The sequence below is a fragment of the Staurois parvus genome, unplaced genomic scaffold (genome assembly GCF_062004578.1).
Source record: "Staurois parvus isolate SC_StPar_1 unplaced genomic scaffold, SC_StPar_1.0 ptg000198l, whole genome shotgun sequence".
In the NCBI taxonomy this organism is placed as follows: domain Eukaryota; kingdom Metazoa; phylum Chordata; class Amphibia; order Anura; family Ranidae; genus Staurois; species Staurois parvus.
Window position 1 is genome coordinate 1,357,655 of NW_028317994.1, and position 19,802 is coordinate 1,377,456.

The 19,802-nt window shown below is 39.8% G+C and overlaps 1 protein-coding gene across 1 annotated transcript in view; it reads right to left on the minus strand.

Moving 5' to 3' along the window:
• Positions 1 to 19,802, minus strand: part of LOC149461558 (RNA exonuclease 1 homolog) — a 61,514-nt gene that overhangs the window by 2,899 nt on the left and 38,813 nt on the right. Inside the window, exons 9-15 of the mRNA XM_089678146.1 lie at positions 19,380 to 19,529; positions 18,975 to 19,088; positions 18,813 to 18,886; positions 18,329 to 18,439; positions 16,827 to 16,942; positions 12,446 to 12,584; positions 11,969 to 12,089 (exon numbers count right to left, since the gene is read on the minus strand). Coding sequence (XP_089534272.1) covers positions 11,969 to 12,089; positions 12,446 to 12,584; positions 16,827 to 16,942; positions 18,329 to 18,439; positions 18,813 to 18,886; positions 18,975 to 19,088; positions 19,380 to 19,529 — 825 coding nt within the window. The remainder of the gene's footprint in view (positions 1 to 11,968; positions 12,090 to 12,445; positions 12,585 to 16,826; positions 16,943 to 18,328; positions 18,440 to 18,812; positions 18,887 to 18,974; positions 19,089 to 19,379; positions 19,530 to 19,802) is intronic.

The window sequence follows — 19,802 nt, forward strand, 5'->3', positions numbered from 1 at the left end:
AATACTGCATTGCATTAGTCCACCAAAAAACAAACATAATATTTAGATTTTTTTTTTTTTTTTTTATATATATAAAGATCAGAGTTCTAATGCACCATTTTCACCTGAAATCTGTCTCATTGTTAATTCACAATTCTCTAAATCCCAGAAATTAATGAAATATCAACCACACTACATACTCTGTTCAAAAAAAAAAATTAAAAAAAAGGAACACTTTGAAAACACATCCGATCTCAATGGGGAAAAATATAATGCTGGATATCTATACTGATATGGTCTGGGTAATGTGTTAGGAATGCAAAGATGCCCCATCATTTGATTAGTTGATTATTTTTCTTTTCCATCAGAGGACTGAGTTCAAAGATACCCTGAAAACCAAAGTGAAAAAATGATTCAGCAGGCTAGTCCATTTTCCTGAAATTTCATTGCAACTCAAAAAAATAGTACTCTGTATGGTCCCCACATGCTTGACAATGTCGGGGCATGCTCCTACTGAGACGACGGATGGTGTCCTGGGGTATTTCCTCCCAGATATGGACCAGGGCATCACTGAGCTCCTGGACAGTCTGATGTTCAACCTGGCAGCATTGGATCGATCGAAACATGATATCGCAGAGGTGTTCTATTGGATTTAGATCATGCTATCGTGGGGGCCATTCAATGTAGTCAATTCCTTCATCCTTCAGGAACTGCCTACATTACTTACAGCATGAGGCCGAGCATGGTCGTGTACCAGGAGGAACCCAGAATCCACTGCATCAGTGTAGGGGTCTGACAATGGGTCCAAGAATTTCATCCAGATACCGAATGGCAGTCAGGGTGCCATTGTTTAGACTGTAAAGGTCTGTGCATCCCTCCATGGATATGACTCACTAACCCACCACCAAAACAGTTATGGTGAACGATGTACATGCAGGATAACATTCTTCACGGCTTCTCCAGACCCTTTCATGTTTGTCACATGTGCTGAGGGTGAACACCTGCTCTCATCTGTGAAAAGCACAGGGCACCAGTGGCAAACCTGTCAATGCTGGTGTTCAATAGCAAATACCAATCGAGCTCTATCATGCCGGGCAGTAAGCATAGGGAGCACTAGAGGCTGTCAGGCCACCCTCAAAGTCTGTTTGATTGGTCAGAAACATTCACACCAGTGGCCTGCTGGAGGTAATTTTGTAGGGCTCTGGCAGTGCTTAATCTGTTTCTTCTTGATACCAGGCCTGCTGATGGGTTAAGAACCTTCTACAGCCCTGTCCAGCTCTCCTAGAGTAATTGCCTGTCGCCTGGAATCTCCACCATGCTCGAGCCTATGCTAGGAGATACAGCAAATCTTCTGGCAATGGCACGTATTGAAGTCCCATCCTGGAGAAGCTGGACTGCCTGCGCAACCTCTGTAGGGTCCAGGTATCACCTCATGCTACCAGTAGTGATATTGACCCTAGCCAAATGCAAAACTAGTAAAAAACCACCAGAAAAGATGAGTAGGGAAAAAATGTCAATGACCTTCACCTGTATAAACATTCCTGTTTTAGGAGTCATCTAACAGGTGTAACTAGATGGGCAACAATGAATTTCATTAACACCAAAGCAGCTGAAACCGATTAATAACCCCCTCTGCTACCTAACGGACCAAATCAATATCCCAGGAGTTTAATTGACCTTTTTAAGCAGTGTATGTATACACAAGTTTTAAATGCCATGTCATTCTGTTAAATCTGGTCATTAAAACTAATAAATATGCTTTGCAAGGCACTGCTCAGCTTCCAGTTACATTTTACCAACTGCTTTGGTGACACTCTCTGCCAGAGATGTTTAGGTAGGACTGCTAATTTTCTAGATTTGCCTTGACACTAGTCAACCAAAGAGGTAATCTGAGCTTCCAAAAAAAATACACAAGAGAGCCTTATAGTGTGGTAGTGAATTCAGTTAGCAATCACATTGCTTGCATCTGAAGAGGTTGCAGAAGATCAATGGATACAGGCATCCATTCCATGCACAGGCAGTTAATATTCAGGCCTTTTTCTGGTCACACTCTGCACAAGGTAGGAGGGGCTCTCAAGACCTTGAACTCTGGGCAGTCTGGTATTAGTATGGTAACCTAATAATCATGAGCAAAAAAGTAGTTTCTACTTAAGAAAAAGGCTCTTAAGAAAAAACCACACCCCATGGATTTGTGGCACAGGAGGATTTATTCACTAAGAAACAATAGGAAGCCATTTATTTTGAAGAGAAATTTGCACTTTGCAAAATGAGATTTTACAATGGAAAATTCACTTGTAAAGAATACCCAAGCCCCTTCCAAGAACAAAAACATTCTTACTTGTATAGGATTAGATGATAGAAATTTGAGCATTATTTTATTCAGTAAGCTAAAGGAAAAATTCCCGTGAACAGCCTATCTACATTTAGTAAATGACCCCCAGTATGTCATGGTAGTACACAGCCACTACTTCAGGAAAATGGACACATCCCTAGAATTTCATGGATAACTACAAGCTGTCACCCACAAAGGATGTCAGTACTTTTATTTTATTCACAGGTGTCTGCAAATGAATGATGTGGCCATGTGAGTAGAGCTACACATTCTTTTTAAATTGTGACAGTGGGTGCAGGAAGATCATCCCCAGCCCACTGTCACAATGAGGAGAGGGGGATTGTCAAGAGATTGCAGGAGTGGGGACATGTTACATGTGTCACTCTAAAAATAGAGTGAACATGAAACATGTTCCCAAAGGTGAACTTAACCTTTAACCACTTCAATATCGGGAATTTTAACCCCCCTTCTTGCCCAGGCCAATTTTCAGCGCTCCCACACTTTGGGTACAGTGTTGTATGACCACATAATTCATTCAAACTAAAATTTTTATCATTTTATTCCCACAACTAGAGCTTTCTTTTGGTGGTATTTAATCACCACTGGGATTTTTATTTTTTGCTAAATTAACAAAAAAACCTGAACATTTTGAAAAAAACACAAAAAACACGTCTTTCTTTGTTATAAACGTTTGCAAATAAATAATTGTTCTTCATAAATTTAGGCCAAGATGTATTCCACTACATTTCTTTAGTGAAAATAACCCAAATCAGTATTTAGTCTGTAAGAAAGTTATAGAGTTCACAAACTGTGGGATATATCTGAAAATTGATCAGTCCTGAAGTACTGACAGCCAATTAATTTCTTGAGGCCATAAAATGTCAGAACAGTACAGATATCCACCAAATGACCCCTTTTTGCAAAGTAGACAATCCAACATATTTCATAAGAGGCATGGCAAGTTTTTTGAAGTTGTAATTGTTGTCAAATTTTCAGAAAATGAAAACATTAAAATTCACAATTTTTTTGTACATACTGTCACCAGTACAGTATCACCATATAACTGGTGTGGCGCTGATCAGGGACACTGACTGGTGACAGTACAAAAAAAAGTGATAAAAGAGTTTAAAATAGATTTTTTATTAATTCTCTTTTTTTGAGATTTACTTTTCATATTCCACTATGACCAAAGTAGTATAATGTTAGCATAGTAACATTGTACTACTTTGGGGAAGTGATCAGTATTTTATTTATTTATTTTTTTTACACAATTTGATTGCTTATAGCAAAGAATTTCAATAAGCAAGCTTTAACTGAATTTAAATCGATTCAGGGTTTTTTTGTTGTGATTAGCCACGGCTAATCACATGACACAGATGGGCACGGAATGGCCCAGCCTGTGCATGCGATTGCAGTGACCATTCACAGCTAGACACTTGTATACAATGGATGGCTTCCTTTCATGCCATCTATTGCATACAACTGTCGTGACCTGCTGTAATTGGTCACAGCAGGTCACATGGTGCTGGCAACGGGGCTGGTACACAGATCTGTTATTGGCCGTGTCCGAGGTACACAGCCAGTGACAGATCTCGCCACAGCATGGCCCTGCAGGCACGTGCAAAGCACGATCCAGGATGGAATCATATGACACCCTCCCGGAGACTAGGTGTTCGCCTCGGCCATCACTTGACAATAGGCCAGGCAGCAAGTGGTTAATCAAAAAGCTTAGAAGAAAAAAAAAAAAAAATTCTAAATGCCCCAAATATGTTCTTAAATCAGATCGAATAACACACCAGTATCATTTCTAGTCTGCAGCGTGGCAACATTCTTCCACATCACTCAGCAGTGACAAACACTTCCAGTTTGAGAAAAGATATCCATTTGTGAGGTACTCACAGGGTCCTGAAGACTTCCTGAGTGGTGTGAGGACATAAGGGCAAGCAACAAAAATAGTAGTCAAATCACCAGGCTCCCCCTCAGGAAAAACTCCAGTAAGTAACCAAAAGGGTTAGGTTTTTTTTATGAAGGTGCGAATGCATATGGGCAGGCGATGCCAAGAAATATTGCGGTAATGGGGAAAGAAAGTTTTTGCATGCAGAGAGACTAAAAGTGGAACTTTAGTTTGAAAATGAAGTGCTGATCACTTCATGCTGGCCCCTTTAGCAGGTATATCCATGTAAAATAAGCACCTATACTGTTTAAAAACCAGTAAGGCTGTATTCTTGGCCCGGTGACTATAGCCAGTAAGTCACTAGAGGGCATTCTGCTGACAGTCTAAAGAGGTACTGCTTGTGCAATAAGGATGTTTGATCCTTACCTCTCTGATCCTCCTCTTCTTCCAATGCCTTAGCTCCTGATAAGGCACATCATGTGGAATCACTGTACATGCTCAGTTTGGTGTATATTGCTAGAGAGGTTTTTATTTTCTTGGGAGAGTGCATGTGATCAGCACAGGGCCAATCCGCACTGTCCAGACAGAGGTCAGGAGATATGCATCCTCCTAGAGCAAAAATGAAAACTCCTAGGTATTTAGCAGTTTATCTGGTCTCCTACACAACACGGAAGTGCAATTATTTTAGTAAATATAAAGTGAATGAAGGGAACTGGGTTTAATCTCAACTCCCTGATAGTCACTCCTTTCTGCATCAGCAGCTGGATCCCTATGAAACTTCAGCACAGGCTTATGTCAGTCTTCCCCTCTAGTGGAGCCAAAACATACAACCAAGCCTGGGCATGCACACATTTTAATTACAGAAAGTGACAGTTGAGACCAAGAAGAGTTCAGTAAATGATTGCTTTGGGCTTCAACAAAATGGCCATTCCTGGCAAGCACATACCGGAGCACTTCTAGATGCAATTTACAGCACACCCTAATTTGCTAGCATAAATAATATAGAATGTACATTTCTTGTTAAAGCACATTTTTATCATATGGTTATGGGTAAAGTTCTGCTTTAACTTTTTAGCCCCGTGAGTGGGTATTTAAAACGAACAGTGCTTCACCTCATTTACCAACAATTTTGTGAAGACAAAGCAGAAAGTGCAGCTCAACAACCTTGAACATCAATATTGGTATACTCCAATACAATATTACACAAGTAGTGTTATGAAGTTGTGCGTGTAGAAAAGGGCTTGTTGAGAGCCGGCTGTAGCCAGCAGCGAGGCTGCATGTGAGGAAACTGCAAAAACACAAGTTGAAAAAGCACGCACAAGGAGTTTGAATACAGCAACATCCTCATGGCATGCCTTTAATGTAACTGTCTAGGGAACCTTTAAAGCAGGTTTATTTCTACTTTAAATTGGTTGTAAAGGCAGGTTTTTTTACCTTAATGTATGCTCTACATTAAAAGGTAAAAATTGTCTGCGATCAGCTCCCCCAAGTCCCCCCTAGATACTTACCTGAGGGTGGGTGAGGCCACTCCACACTGTTGGTAGGTGCACACAACCCGGCTCAGGCTTGAGCACTCAAAGGAGGAGGAGCCAGAAGCATTGGCAGGAAACCCCAGAAGTTGGGATATAGGGCTGCTCTTTGCAAAACCATTGCAGAGAGCTGGTAGGTATAACATGTAAAGATTCAATTTATTTTTAAAATGATAAACAATAACTTCACGTGTAGGGCAGAAGTACCAGTGTTCATTTAAGTGTAGAAAAAAAAAAAAAGGCGTAGTGATAATTGTCACCATTCTATTACGTAGAATATTGAGAACTCTGAATTACTTTCCTTAATTTTGTTATTCATTTTTTACATTTCTACATGAACAGACTTCACTCCTTAAAAAAAAAAAAAAAATTGCTATGGTGCAAATGCATTAACACTGCTGGACAGCTTTTGCATATGTTTCTATCTCATAGGGTATGTGCAACACAAACAAGCAAAACAGCACTTTTAAGAACTTAAAATGGCATTTATAATTGCTACACAAGTCATTTTGTAATAGGTTATTAAAATTACCTTTTCATTTAATATGCAGTCACTTTTTTTTTTTTTTTAAAAACAGTCAAAAATGTAATGCAATATGGCAATTTATAAGCAATATGTACACCCTATAAGGGCTGTACAGGTTGCTTATTTTTTGCTTGTGTAATTGGCTGACCAATTTTCTCTTATGTCTGCACTAAAATGTAACATTTTAAAGCATTCATTGCAGTAGAGATTTCATTTTGGTAAGATACTCACCAAGTCTCATGTAAAAGAGGCAACAGTGTAGCTTTCCTCATAAAAAGATTTTACTGCAGAAAACTGCAGAAGTGTGAACTAGTTTGCTATAAAGCCACACACACACACACACACTATATATATAAAAATATATTTCATCAAGTGGTTAATGACATGTTATCTGAAGGTTAACTGCACTTTTGTGACAACAAAAAAATACCATATACAATTGCTACAAAAGCTATATCATAATTTAATATTGAAAGTTATTTCCTTTTCAGTGAATGCAATTTAATGCAAAATGGCAACCAGGTGACGACCTGTACACCATTTGTGTCCACAGAAATGTAATTTCCTGCTTGTGTGATTGCCCCAATGTTTTCCCAAAACTCTACACTAAGACGCATGTAAAATTTTAGACCTCTGCAATATAAATTATATTTTAGTTTCTGAAAATGACAAAATTCTCTACAAATTGAGCAAATTGAGCAGAGTGCCTTAGCATTTGCCTCAACAAAAAAAAGTAATCATCCATCTAATTTTCCTTGAATAGTATTACTTACATAGTTAGTCTTGGTTGAACAACATGGACGTTTGTCTCCTTTTCAGCCAAAGATATAATCCTATAACCACAATTGAGCTAGAGGAAGGCAGAAAAAAAACCCAGCAAAGCATGACCCAATTTGCTCCTGCAGGGGAATTAAATCCTTCCTGATCCCCGAGAGGCAATCGAATACTCCCTGGATCAACTTTACCTATATATGTTAGAATACAGTTATATTTTGTTTATCTAGGAAAGATTACAGGCCTTTTTAAAAGCAATCCACTGAGCTGGCCAGAACCAACACCTGAGGGAGTCTATTCCACATTTTCACAGCTCTTACTGTAAAGAAACCTTTTCGTATTTGGAGATTACATCTCTTTTCCTCCAGACGTAAAGAGTGCCCAGTTGTCCTCAGGGCGAATAACTACACCCGAGCTCATTATATGAACCACCGATTTATACAGGTTTATCATATCCCCCTTAATCTCCTCTTCGAGAGAATAAATTCAGTTCCTCTAATCTTTTCTCATAGCGGAGCTCCTCCATGTCTCTTATCAGTTTGTTTGCCCTTCTCTATACTTTCTCCAGTTCCCCAATGTTTTTACTGAATTGGGGCCCAAAACTGAACTGCATATTCCAGATGTCTTACTAATGATTTGTACAGGGGTAAAATTATATATTATAGGAGAGAGAGAGAGAGGGAGAGAGGATTTTGCTCGCTTTAGAAACTGCAGCTTGGCATTGCATGCCATTATAAAATTTGTAATCTACCAGAACTCCCAGATCCTTCACCATTGATTCCCCTAGTTGTACCCCCCTAGTATGTATGATGCATGCATATTCTTAGCCCCCAAGTGCATAACTTTACATTTATCAACATTAAACCTCATTTGCCACATAGTTTCCCAATTAAACAGTGCATTGAGGTTGGCTTGTAAGTTGGAGACATCCTGTAAGGACGTTCTTCCACTGCAAAGCTTGATGTCATCTGCAAAGACTGAAATGGCATTTTTAATCTCAGATCCTATATCATTTATAAATATATTAAAAAGTAAGGGCCCCAACACTGAACCTTGGGGTGCACCACTAGCGACCCTAGACCATTCTATCAATAATCAACCACTATTCTCTGAACACTGTCTTTAAGCCAGCTTTCTATCCACATTTACATTGTAATTTTTCCAAGCCTATAGACTATCTTACACATTAGCTGTGTGTGAGGAACTGTCAAGCGCTATTGCAAAATCCAAGTATACTACGTTCACCCCTCTGTCCAAGGTTTTGCTCACCTCCTCAAAAATTGTCAGACAAATCTGATTTCTACTTGGGTCTTTCACGACTCCATGCTGTCTGTTGCTTAAAACATTTTTTCCCAGCAAGAGCTCATCTAAAAACGGACTAGCCTGCTCCACCATTTTTCCACTTTGATTTTCAGGGTGTCTTTGAATTCAGTCCTCTGTAGGTTGAAACTTTTAATTTCCATTAAACTATGGGCATCCTTACCTTCCTAACATTACCCAGTCCACATCAGTATAGATATCCAGCATATTTTTGTATTTGTGTATTTTGCACTGTGTTCACATACAGTACATTTGAAGAACTCCCATTTTTGTGTTGTGTTCATGGATGCCAATATTCCCACCCAGTCTAAGTCTTGGAGAGCAGCTTTCAGCCTTGGAAAATTAGCTCTCTTAAAAAGTTAAACATTTGTATTTTTCCCATATGTGCTCACTGTTTATAGCAAACACTAAATGAAATCATGTTATTGTCACTGCTACCCAGATGTTTTTTTATATTGACATTAGTAATAGCTCTGCATGGTTTGAGATTTCCAGGTCCAACAGATCATCATTCCTAGTAGGGGCCTTTATGAACTGTACCATAAAATTGTCCTGTAGTAGGTTTGCCCTTTAACCATTCCTGCAGTGCCATTACTCCAGTCAATTTCTGGGTAGTTAAAAGCCTTTATTATCACTATCCCAGCCTTTTCGGTCTGTGCAAGGAGCAGTCTCCACCTGCTCATTAACACTGGGTGACCTATAACAAACTCAAACTGCAGTATGCACCCCCATGTGGAGTTACACCCATAATGCTGCAGCCTCATCACACCCTCCATCAACTAGGTCCCTTTTCACACTCGCTCTGAGATCACTTCTTTCAGAGACAGGGTAAAAAGGAAAGGTAGTGGTGTCTATGTGAGAACATAGCCAGGAATATTAATGGCCCAGTCATGTGAAAAATGAAGCCAAGATTCAGCAATGCCAATTAAATAATAGTTCTTTTCATGCACCAAAGCTTTCAACTCACCCATTTTGCTTGGCAGATGCCTGGCATTGGTGAACATTCATTGACATACATAATTTTGTGTATACATATTTTTCATATGTTTTATTTTCGTACAAATGGTACCAATTCCATTGGTTGTTTGTAATATGGGCACCTTCTTATCACCTGCCCCTCCCAGTAATTTATCAACTCAGTCTACCAGACGCCAAACCCTGGCACCAGGGAGATCGCAAGCCATTTGGCTGAAGCGATCCTGGTGACAAATTATTCCTTCAGTCCTTCTGATTATAGAATCCCCTATTACCAACTGTCTAGGCCTTTCTGCACTACCCTCACCACCCCTCCCAGATGGTCTGCCCTCCCGGCTGTTCGGGATAGCAGTAACATCCCGGGGCTGACACTCCCGCATCAACACCCAACTTGGCAAATCTGTTTGGGTGCTCAAACCAAGGGCTGGCCTTCCTTTTATGTGAGCCCCTACCACTCACTCTTGCTACAGTAACCCATCTGCCTACCTGATAATCTGACTAGCCCCTCCCCATCAATTCCATTAGCTACCTGCTCAGAGAGCAGAAGACCCCTTTCAAGGTTGTCTGCTCCACCTAGTGGTGCAACTTGTTCTACCAGATCTCTAACGTGAGCTTCCAGAAGGCCAACCCGCTCACATCAGCGGTATCCATCCTGGAGCTGTGGCTTCATTGTTGCATAAAGGCAGCACACAAACCTTCAACTCTGCTAGCACTCATTATCCCAGTTACAAGATTACTAATAGGAAATATCAGGTTGTCACTTACAGGTTAGTAGACTCTTGAAATCTACTGTTTTCAACTCCAGTTTTTAACTCCACCTAATCAAAATGTTCACTTGGTCAAAAGGTCCAGCAAGAAAAATACAGGCAAGTTCACGAATGAGCTCTACAGAAAGTTATATAGCAACTGTAGCACCAATTAACCCCTCTGCTTACACAGCAGACTGAAGAAAGAAAAGGGAAAAAAAAAAAGCTATTTAAAAACAGACAGAAAGTGATTTAACCACTTGCCTACTGGGCATTTATACCCACTTCCTGCCCAGGCCAATTTTCATCTTTTCACACTTTTGAATGACAATTGCGCGGTCATACGACACTACCCATATGAAATTTTTATCATTTCATTCACACAAATAGAACTTTCTTTTGGTGGTACTTAACTGCCACTGGGCGTTTTATTTTTTGCGCAAACAAAAAAAGAGCAAAAATTATGAAAGGTTTTTTTCTATTATAAAATTTTGCAAACTGGTAATTTTTCTCCTTCACTGTTGTACGTTGATGAGGCTGCACCGATGATGCTGCACAGGTGGGCGGCACTGCTCATCAGTGTCGATCGCTTCTCTGACAATTGCCAGTTCTCGGCAGTACTTTCCTCACGCTGTGACAGAGTAAGGAAAGTGCAGCCGATAACTGGCAATTATATTTACCCGGTGATCTGCTGTGTCATTGGACACAGCTGATCACGTGGTAAAAGGCTACCATAACTGGCCGTCTACCATATCCCGTGATCAGCTGTGTCTGTAGGACACAGCGATCACCGGCCGCCTCTGGGGGCGTGTTCTGGAATGACGTCCATGGACATCGTCCCAGAACCAGACAGACAACCGCGCTGTAGCCGGGAAAAAAAAAAAATGTATATTCTAAGTTTGTTTAAATCCTTGCATTGTACTTACTGTACTAGATTACCAAGAGGGAATTTATTTTCTCAACAAAAAGAGGAGTTACTCTTTAAATAGATTTGTACATTTTCAATGTTGCCACGTGAAGACCCAATCCCCACTGACAGTACATATCCTCCATGCCTTTTTTAAAATGCTTACAAATCAACCTTGAAAAAAGGCTAGAAATAGCAAGCATTTATTCCTAAAATCTGCAGTAGGGTCTGATGCACTGTTAAGGGTTTGCCAAACCTCCAGAGAACTGAACTTGCCAGGTTTGTGCATCCCTATGGGATAATCAGTATTTCTAGACAGTAAGGCATCTTGCAAACTTGAGATCCACAGCAATTTCAACTCACCAAGATAGCTTAGAATTAAAGCCAATATATTGCAACTTGGTTTTTCTGAGGTTTTCTTTTTTATTTATTTATTTATTTTACACAGTGAAAGGCATTCCAGAATGACGAAAAAAGTCTCACTCTGTACAAGCACATTTACTAAACAAGGGTTAAAGTGAAAGCAATTGGGGAAGGAGAGGCTGGAAGTGTCTGGCTAGAGAGCTGGTTTAATTAACCAATGAAACCGGAACATACCCAAACACAAATACATAGCAGAAATAGAACAAGCTGCTGCGACAGCATGAATATGGTCTTGTTTGTATAAAATGAGTTTATGTAGCATTAGGTTTAATTGATAGACTCTCTATAAACAATTGGGACTACCTGAAAAACAAGTTTCTATATTATAATTAAATGTGTACAGATTGCTGATGAGTTTATACATTCATTAAAAATATAATGGAAACATCCAAAATATATAAAAAAAAAAAAAAACATAAAGGAAAGTTGGAAATACTGGTCACTGCAAAAGACTAGCTAATTCAGCTTTGTATGTTTACAGTCTGTTTTACCATGTACCCACTCTTTTTAAAACTATTACATACTACTTTAAAATTTCACACCTTAAATTCTCTGGTGCTTACCATTATCCTGGATGATACGTCTAAGGTAGTCTGCAATTAAATATCTCAGTGCTCTTTTATGAGGCAAACCTAGTCTGTGTGGAAACACTATTGCAGTATCAACAACCATATCATGAATGAGCTAAAGCAAAAAAAAAAAAAAAAATATATATAAAAAATTATTAAATGGCAATGATCAAATTCTAAAGCTACTATTATAATTTGTAAATGCATTTACAGTAAAGACAATAATAGTAATTTAATTTCCAGGAATCCTTCATAACACCATTTACTAAAGAAATTATCCTCCAACCAAAATGGGACAGGAAGAATAATTTAAAAAGCCATAGAGTACCATACACTAGTCTTCAGCTAGGGAGATGCCATGCAGTGCAAAGGGCACAGAATAAAAAGGTGGTTTGCACATGTAAACCAGGTTTTTCAATTTTATTAAATCTTGAATCCTACAGAATTAAGAGTTTGTGTAGTTCAACTTACCTTAAGCACAATTAAGTCATTTTCTAAACTATGTCCAATTAGAATAGTTTCAGCACTGAATAAGTTGAGCATAATGGCCTGCACGTCTCTAATAGATGTTGTGATATTCTTCAGACTGTCTTCTGTGATACCAGATAACCTATGAGGAGATTTACATGTATCCAATTAAATTTTTTTCAATGAGCGGTAACCAATTCACACATGCTGTAATACCTATGAAATGTGTTGGCCTTGGACCCTTTGTTTCTTGGGTAATTTTTACAATAAAGTATTGTTGCCCAAACGCCAGGTGCATGAGAGGTGACTGATGTCATCTCTAAGCCCAAGCAACAGAGTCACAAGACATTCTGCTTAGAGCAAGATAAAAACTTGTTTATGGAAATGGAATGTGTTTATGACATCTAGTATGTCACATTAGAAGATAAAAACCTCTTTAAAGATGCCTATTTGCTTGAGAATTCAGAAATCTAAGTTTAGGGTAGATGAGAAGCTGAACTGGAGCAGAAGTGTGACTTTTCAGATAAAGATAGCGTGACTCTGTTGTCCTCACGGAACCCTTCTGCTAGCTCCTCCTGTGGTGGGTGTGGCGCCGGCCCACTATTGGACAGCTGCCAGGAAAATGGTTTTAAAAGCCGGGAGTTTAAGCGGGATCGATTAGGAAGCCCCCCCTGGTTGCCAGAGGACGCTCTGACGCCGAGACTCTTGCCAAGGCTATATGGGGCTCATCAATCATTCGTGCTTACGGCTTCTCTGTGACCCCCTGGACAGTGTGGTTCTGATGGGATTCGTTCCTTCCCACTTCCACATAGCTTTGATAATGTATTAATTATATGCTGTGACATTGTCAAATTATGTGTATTTCATGCTGTAATGCTCACATTATTATTGGTGTGTTATTATGCAGATTGTGAGGACTATAAGATATATCCTCCTGTGTTGTGCGATAATAAAAAGTGGAGGTTTTGACAGTGCAAGAATATTGCAGTTGGATTCTGTTATTTCTTGAAGTGCCAAATGAATGCTATGATGTGCCAGGGCAGGTATTCATTGGGTAGGGGGTCTTTCACATGCTTAGAATATGTAATGTAATGTAATGGTGTAAATGCTGATTACAAAGTACCTGTGTGTGACTACCTGTTGATTGTGTGCATGTATATAACTTTAGTTATTGCACCCAGCATTGGCCTTTACACATGCTTACCCAATGCATACATTTTCAACACCTCAAACATAATGCAAATGAGTGTGTCTAGTCAAATATCACTTGCAGACATCTGCCACAATGTTCACATGCAGATTTCTAACTAATATATGGACGCAGTGCCGATATGATTTTAAGCTCTGAAGGAAAAATTCACAAGCCAATTATAAACAGAAACCACTATTGTATTGACTGTAAAATTTTATAAAACCATTCTTCCTACATTCTAAATCCTCTGTGGCAGCTAGAACCAAAATGGCATCCTGGGAGTCCTTTCAGATTATGAATGGCAATAGACAGGTTTGTCCTGTCTCCCTCATTTTATACATATATGCATTGCAGGTTACAGAGAAAAGTGAAAACATCAGAATTAGTAGTCGCATTACAAAGTATGCACTTGGACTAATTGGCTTGATAGGGGTTCGTGTTTTCAGCAACTACACTGCTCAAAATAAATAAAAGGAACACTTTGAAAGCACAAGATCTCAATGGGGAAAAATATCACACTGGATATCTATACTAATATGGACTGGGTAATGTGTTAGGAATGCAAGGATGCCCCATAATTTGATGGAAATGAAAATCATCAACCTGCAGCAGGCTAGTCCAATGTACTGAAATTTCATTGCAGCAACTCAAAATAGTACTCCGTAGTTTGTATGGCCCCCATGTACTTGTATGTATGCCCGACAACATCAGGGCATGCTCCTAATGAAACGGATGGTGTCCTGGGGCATTTCCTCCCAGATCTGGACTAGGGCATCACTGAGCTCCTGGACAGACTGAGGTTCAACCTGGCGGTGCTGGAGGGACCGAAACATGATGATATCCCAGAGGTGTTCTATTAGATTTAGGTCAGGCGAGCATGAGGACCATTCAATGGTATTAATTCCTTTATCCTCCAGGAACTTCCTGCATACTCTCGCCACATGAAGCCGAGCATTGTTGAGCACCAGGAGGAACCCAGGACCCACTGCACCAGCGTAGAGTCTGAATGGGTCCAAGGATTTCATCCTAATGGTAGTCAGGGTGACATTGTCTAGCCTGTAGAGGTCTGTGCATCTTTCCATGGATTTGCCCCCCCCCCCCCCCCAGACCATCACTGACCCACCACCAAAACGGTCATGCTGAACGATATTGCAGACAGCATAATGATCTCCACGGCTTCTCCAGACCCTTTCACGTCTGTCATATGTGCTCATGATGAACCTGCTCTCATCTGTAAAAAGCACAGGGTGCCAGTGGCAGACCTGCCAATTCTGGTGCTCAATGGCAACTGCCAATCGAGCTCTATGGTGTTGGGCAGTGAGCACAGGGCCCACTAGAGTACACTGGGCCCTCAGGCCACCCTTATGAAGTCTGTTGCCGATTGTTTGGTCAGAGACCGTCACACCAGTGGCCTGCTGGAGATCTGGCCATGCTCCTGTTCCTCCTTGCACAAAGGAGCAGATACCGGTCCTGCTGATGGGTTAAGGACCTTCTATGGCCCTGTTCAACTTTCCTAGAGTAACTGTTGGTCTTCTGGAATCTCCTCTATGCACTTGAGACTATGCTGGGAGACACAGCAAACCTTCTGGCAATGGAACGTATTGATGTGCCATCCTGGAGGAGTTGGACTGCCTGTGCAACCTCTGCAGGATCCAGGTATCACCTCATGATACCAGTAGTGACACTAACCCTAGCAAAATGTAAAACTGGTGGAAAACCGTAAAAAAAAAAAAAAAAAAAAAAAAAAAGTCAGTGGCCTCCACTTGTAAAACCATTCCTGTTTTGGGGGTGGTCTCATTGTTGCCCATCTAGTGCACCTGTTAATTTCATTAACACCAAAATCAGCTGAAACTGATTAACAACCCCCTCTGCTACTTAACTGACCAGATCAATATCCCAGGAGTTTAACTGACTTGATGCCATACTCTGATGGTGAAAATATATGCTGCTAAAATTTTTTTAAAAGGAATACTTTTTAATCAAAGAGGAAAAAACTCCACCCAGCAGGGACTACTGGACCACAGAGAACATGTCAGCACTTTACATCCTCCTACCAGTCTGCATCCTGGTGGATGTACTCAAAAAAAGGCCACAAAACACAGTTTTGCAGGTCACCAGTTGACAGCCCTGATTTAGAGATTTAGACTATTTTGCAAACAGATACCAAAACACAATGAAAGGGCCTTCCAAGGTAAACCAAACTAACCTGAAATTGTGTCCCCATGGATAGACAGAAGCACTGAACACGATCACACTAAAATACCATTATTGTGTTTACCGACTTGGCAGGTTAATCCTTTCCAAATGTTTATAAGCCAATGGCCCAGCTGTGTGGGTATAACTGCATTAAATTATAACACCTTGAGAGCCCTACAAAGCAATTTCTATTTTTATGAAAATACAGCTACCTGTTAACTTGCTGTGCTTTTGTGACACTTTCTAAACTAGTAACATTTCATGTCACAATACATTGCAGACTACTGCCTGATCTCAAAAATGATCACCTGTAGTTCAGCAGTAGCAACAGCCTCCACATGAGCTAAATTATATGAAACTACAAAGTGTTAAAGTTTAAAATGTCATTAGTTATGTGGGTTATGAAGTATCTCACAATATGTCAGTGTAAACAATGTGTTCAGCAAGGGTATGGAAATGTGACCAGTCTTTGTGGAACAGATCTAGAAGAAATATACAAAGCACACGGGGGGGGGGGGGGCGATGTGTCTCAAAAAAAAAAACTAAAGCCCAGAACTAAAGCCCAACTTTTCTTTTAACATTGTTTTGGCCCCATTAACACAAATTTACATGCACGTTCACTGGTCAAATTACTATGCAAGCTTTGTATAAATATGCCCTATTGATTCAAAAAAATATACACATACCTCTTTCATTTAGTACAGATTTTAATTTTATAGATTGTTTCTCCACATATTTCTGAAGCCCCACATGCATAAGTATTACCAGCAGGGTTCTCCCTTTCTGTGTGAAGTCAGTCCTGTTTCCAGAAGCCACTGAGCGTTCCATTTATCCTCCTCGTATACCGAGTTATTCATATCCCATTTAACCCTTGTTATATACAGAAGATAGCCTATGATTGCTCATCACCAGGAACACCAATTCACCACTGTAGCATTGATGTATTAAACCCCCCCCCAAAAAAACAACAAAAAAACAAATTAAAGCTATACATACCTGGTATTATAATCTATGATTTCATTATCCGGCTTCACAAAAGTATCATAAACCACCTGTAAGCTGTGACTGACCACTGTGACTCTTGTAAGCTCCAGACCATGTGTGGTGTAGCACTAAATGCATAAAATAATTTAAACATTAAAGGAAAAACTATCACTGTAGGTCCTTTTAGACAGGATATTATGGTGGTTGTAAAGCTTTGTTCTAAAATAAAATACATAATATACTTACATGCTCTGTGCAATGGTATTGCACAGAGTGGCCCAAACCTCCTCTTCTGGGAGGTTCCCCTCTGGGGCTCTAGGCTCCTCTTGGTGCAAAGGAAGAAGCTTCCTATGAGGCACACCTGTGGGCTCATTCCCATGCTGTACTGCATGCAGCTATAGGCAGTGTGGCTTGGCCCTGCCCCCTCCACAGGATTTAATTGACGGCAGCAGGATCCAATGGCTCCAGCTGCTCACCTAATCCTGTGGGGAAAGGAAGATAAAGCAGCGCTGTGACACTCAGGTACAACACTGGATTGAGATCCTGCCTTTAGAGCCACGTTAAGAAACCTATGCAAAAACAATACCATGCCTGGTAATGCAAGACGATACATCATAGTGAGGTGTTCTCAGTGTATATTTTAAATCGCACACAGGCCTACTATACTGACACCTTCCTTAATATGCATTTATAAAAAAAATGAGAACTGCCACCAGATTTTTTTTTTTTGGTAGGATGCACACTCTAGGGTCCTCATTCTGATACTAGCAGCACTACCTATGGAGTTACCAATTTTTACAAGCATACAGAATGAAAATGCATTCCCTTCCATCCTTCACTGGCAACCCACATGTTCAAGTTAGTGAGAGTAAAGGTAGTATCAGAATAAAATAAATTATATCAAAAAAAGGTGCCTGCTCCCGCCAATAAACAAAGTGAAGCTGCCCTCCTATAGTGATACAAAAATCACTCTGCACTCTAAGGCCCTTGAGAGTCATATCCAGTTCCAGTGACGTCACATCTGGCCCACTCCTTTCCGGTCAATGGAATGTACACTGATCCCGGGAGGGATCACGACAACACAGGACATTTACATATGTGCTGATCTTGAGCACAAGCTTATGGGAGTGCAATAGTTTTTCACCTGTATACCTTTTATATGAATAAAAATACTACACTATAGTCTTTTCTTTGGTTTGGTGGTATGGTTAATTTCTGGAGGGATTTTCTAACAAGAAAGGCGACTATGCAGGAAGTGAATTAGATGGCCATTACCTACTTTGGAGGAAATTTTATAACCCACAGCGCATTTTGACCTTTAGTCAAACAGAGATCACTGGAGTGTCAATGAGTGTGCACTTCTCACTGTGGTGGGGAACCGTGGGGGCATGGTTACAAGACTTGACAACAGAAGCACATTACATGCACGGGGCACTGGACTTTAGAGACTTTTTATGCATATTAAACTGGTGTTAATATTTATTCTAATAGCACCTATATACTCCTTTCCTTACCATTTCACAGTCCACAGAAAAAATTCCAGGATTGTCATCTGAAGGCTGGAGTTTTGGGAAAGTCCTTATAAACCCATCAAGATTTTCTTTATGACCCTCATGAACATGGAGCTAAAAGTAAAAAAACAAAAATTCAACATACCCCATTTACCCATTACATTTAATAAATACCAATATCAAAATATAAGGCAATGTTTTGGAATATATAATTATAAATGTCAAGTTTTACAAAATGATAAAACTCTGATAAAAACGCTGATAAATATCTTCAAAATGAAAAAATTCAACAGTATACAGTATTCCTGAAATAGATAAAACTTCCACCTATAATACACAATCCAAAAACTCTCTAGGATATCACTTCAGCCGATCCTGTTCACCTTGCACATTTTGAGTATATGGGCTATTAATACAGATAGAGCATTGTGCAAAGTATGTAGACCTGATCTCCTTCTCTGCCGTTATGACATATTGCTTATCTAACCTTTGCCATTTGGCATCCTGGGGCTCCTACCGTTGCTTCACAACAACTGTAGCGCGTTTCCATTCCACCTGGGACTAAACAGAAAATGCACGATCAGTAAGTTTGTCATTTCTAAAGGCAAAAAAATGTTTATTATTATTATACTATGTAAAGTGTACTTACCTTTGTGTCTTCGAACTCTACCAGAGTGATATGTGCATTCTTCTTTTCGTACGTGCTTGCCTTGCAATGTCACTGCATAGATTTCTCCACAGCGACAGCAAACTCTTCTTAGAGCTAAGAAAGCATCACATTTATAAACTAGAAACTTTTTTTTTTTTTTTTAAACACCTATTTCTCCATTTTACAAAACCTTTACATATATAACCATTTTATCTACAATGTGACCCTGCTCCCTGACAATCCCTTTTCAACAAAAAAATATCAGATTCCTTGCGGTCACACTGACCTTGTGGCATTAGTACTTACAAGTAGCTGGCCTGGACCAAGTATGCAGTATCATTTAACCACCACTTGACCAAGTCATTTAACCAAAAAAAATAATTTTATATATGCTCCATTACATACCATCACTGTTTATATTTTTCCCTCCAGCATTTTGTAATAAAGCGCTGCCAGGCTTCTCAGGGTTTGGTTGGGGATACCCATTTTCTATCAACTGATCCTCAGACAAGAGGTATTCTTTTAGGAAGTTGTAAAGGGTGCGTCCTGTCAATTCTGTAGAGAAATGTTAACACAGTTGAATCCAATCCATGGCTTCTATTATGTCTGTAGTATTAGGACCACCTATTCAAAAAGGTAGAGCCAAAACTTGGACCAATTCAGTGGATACAGACAAAAACAAACCCCAGCCAAAAATAGCAAAGATAAAAAAAAACAAACAAAACAAAAAACAGCTTTTGCTGAAATATTCAACTTCAATCCACAGGATTTACCCCCCAATACTTTGACACTTCCAATACTCGATCCAAGGCTAAAAAAAGTTTTGGC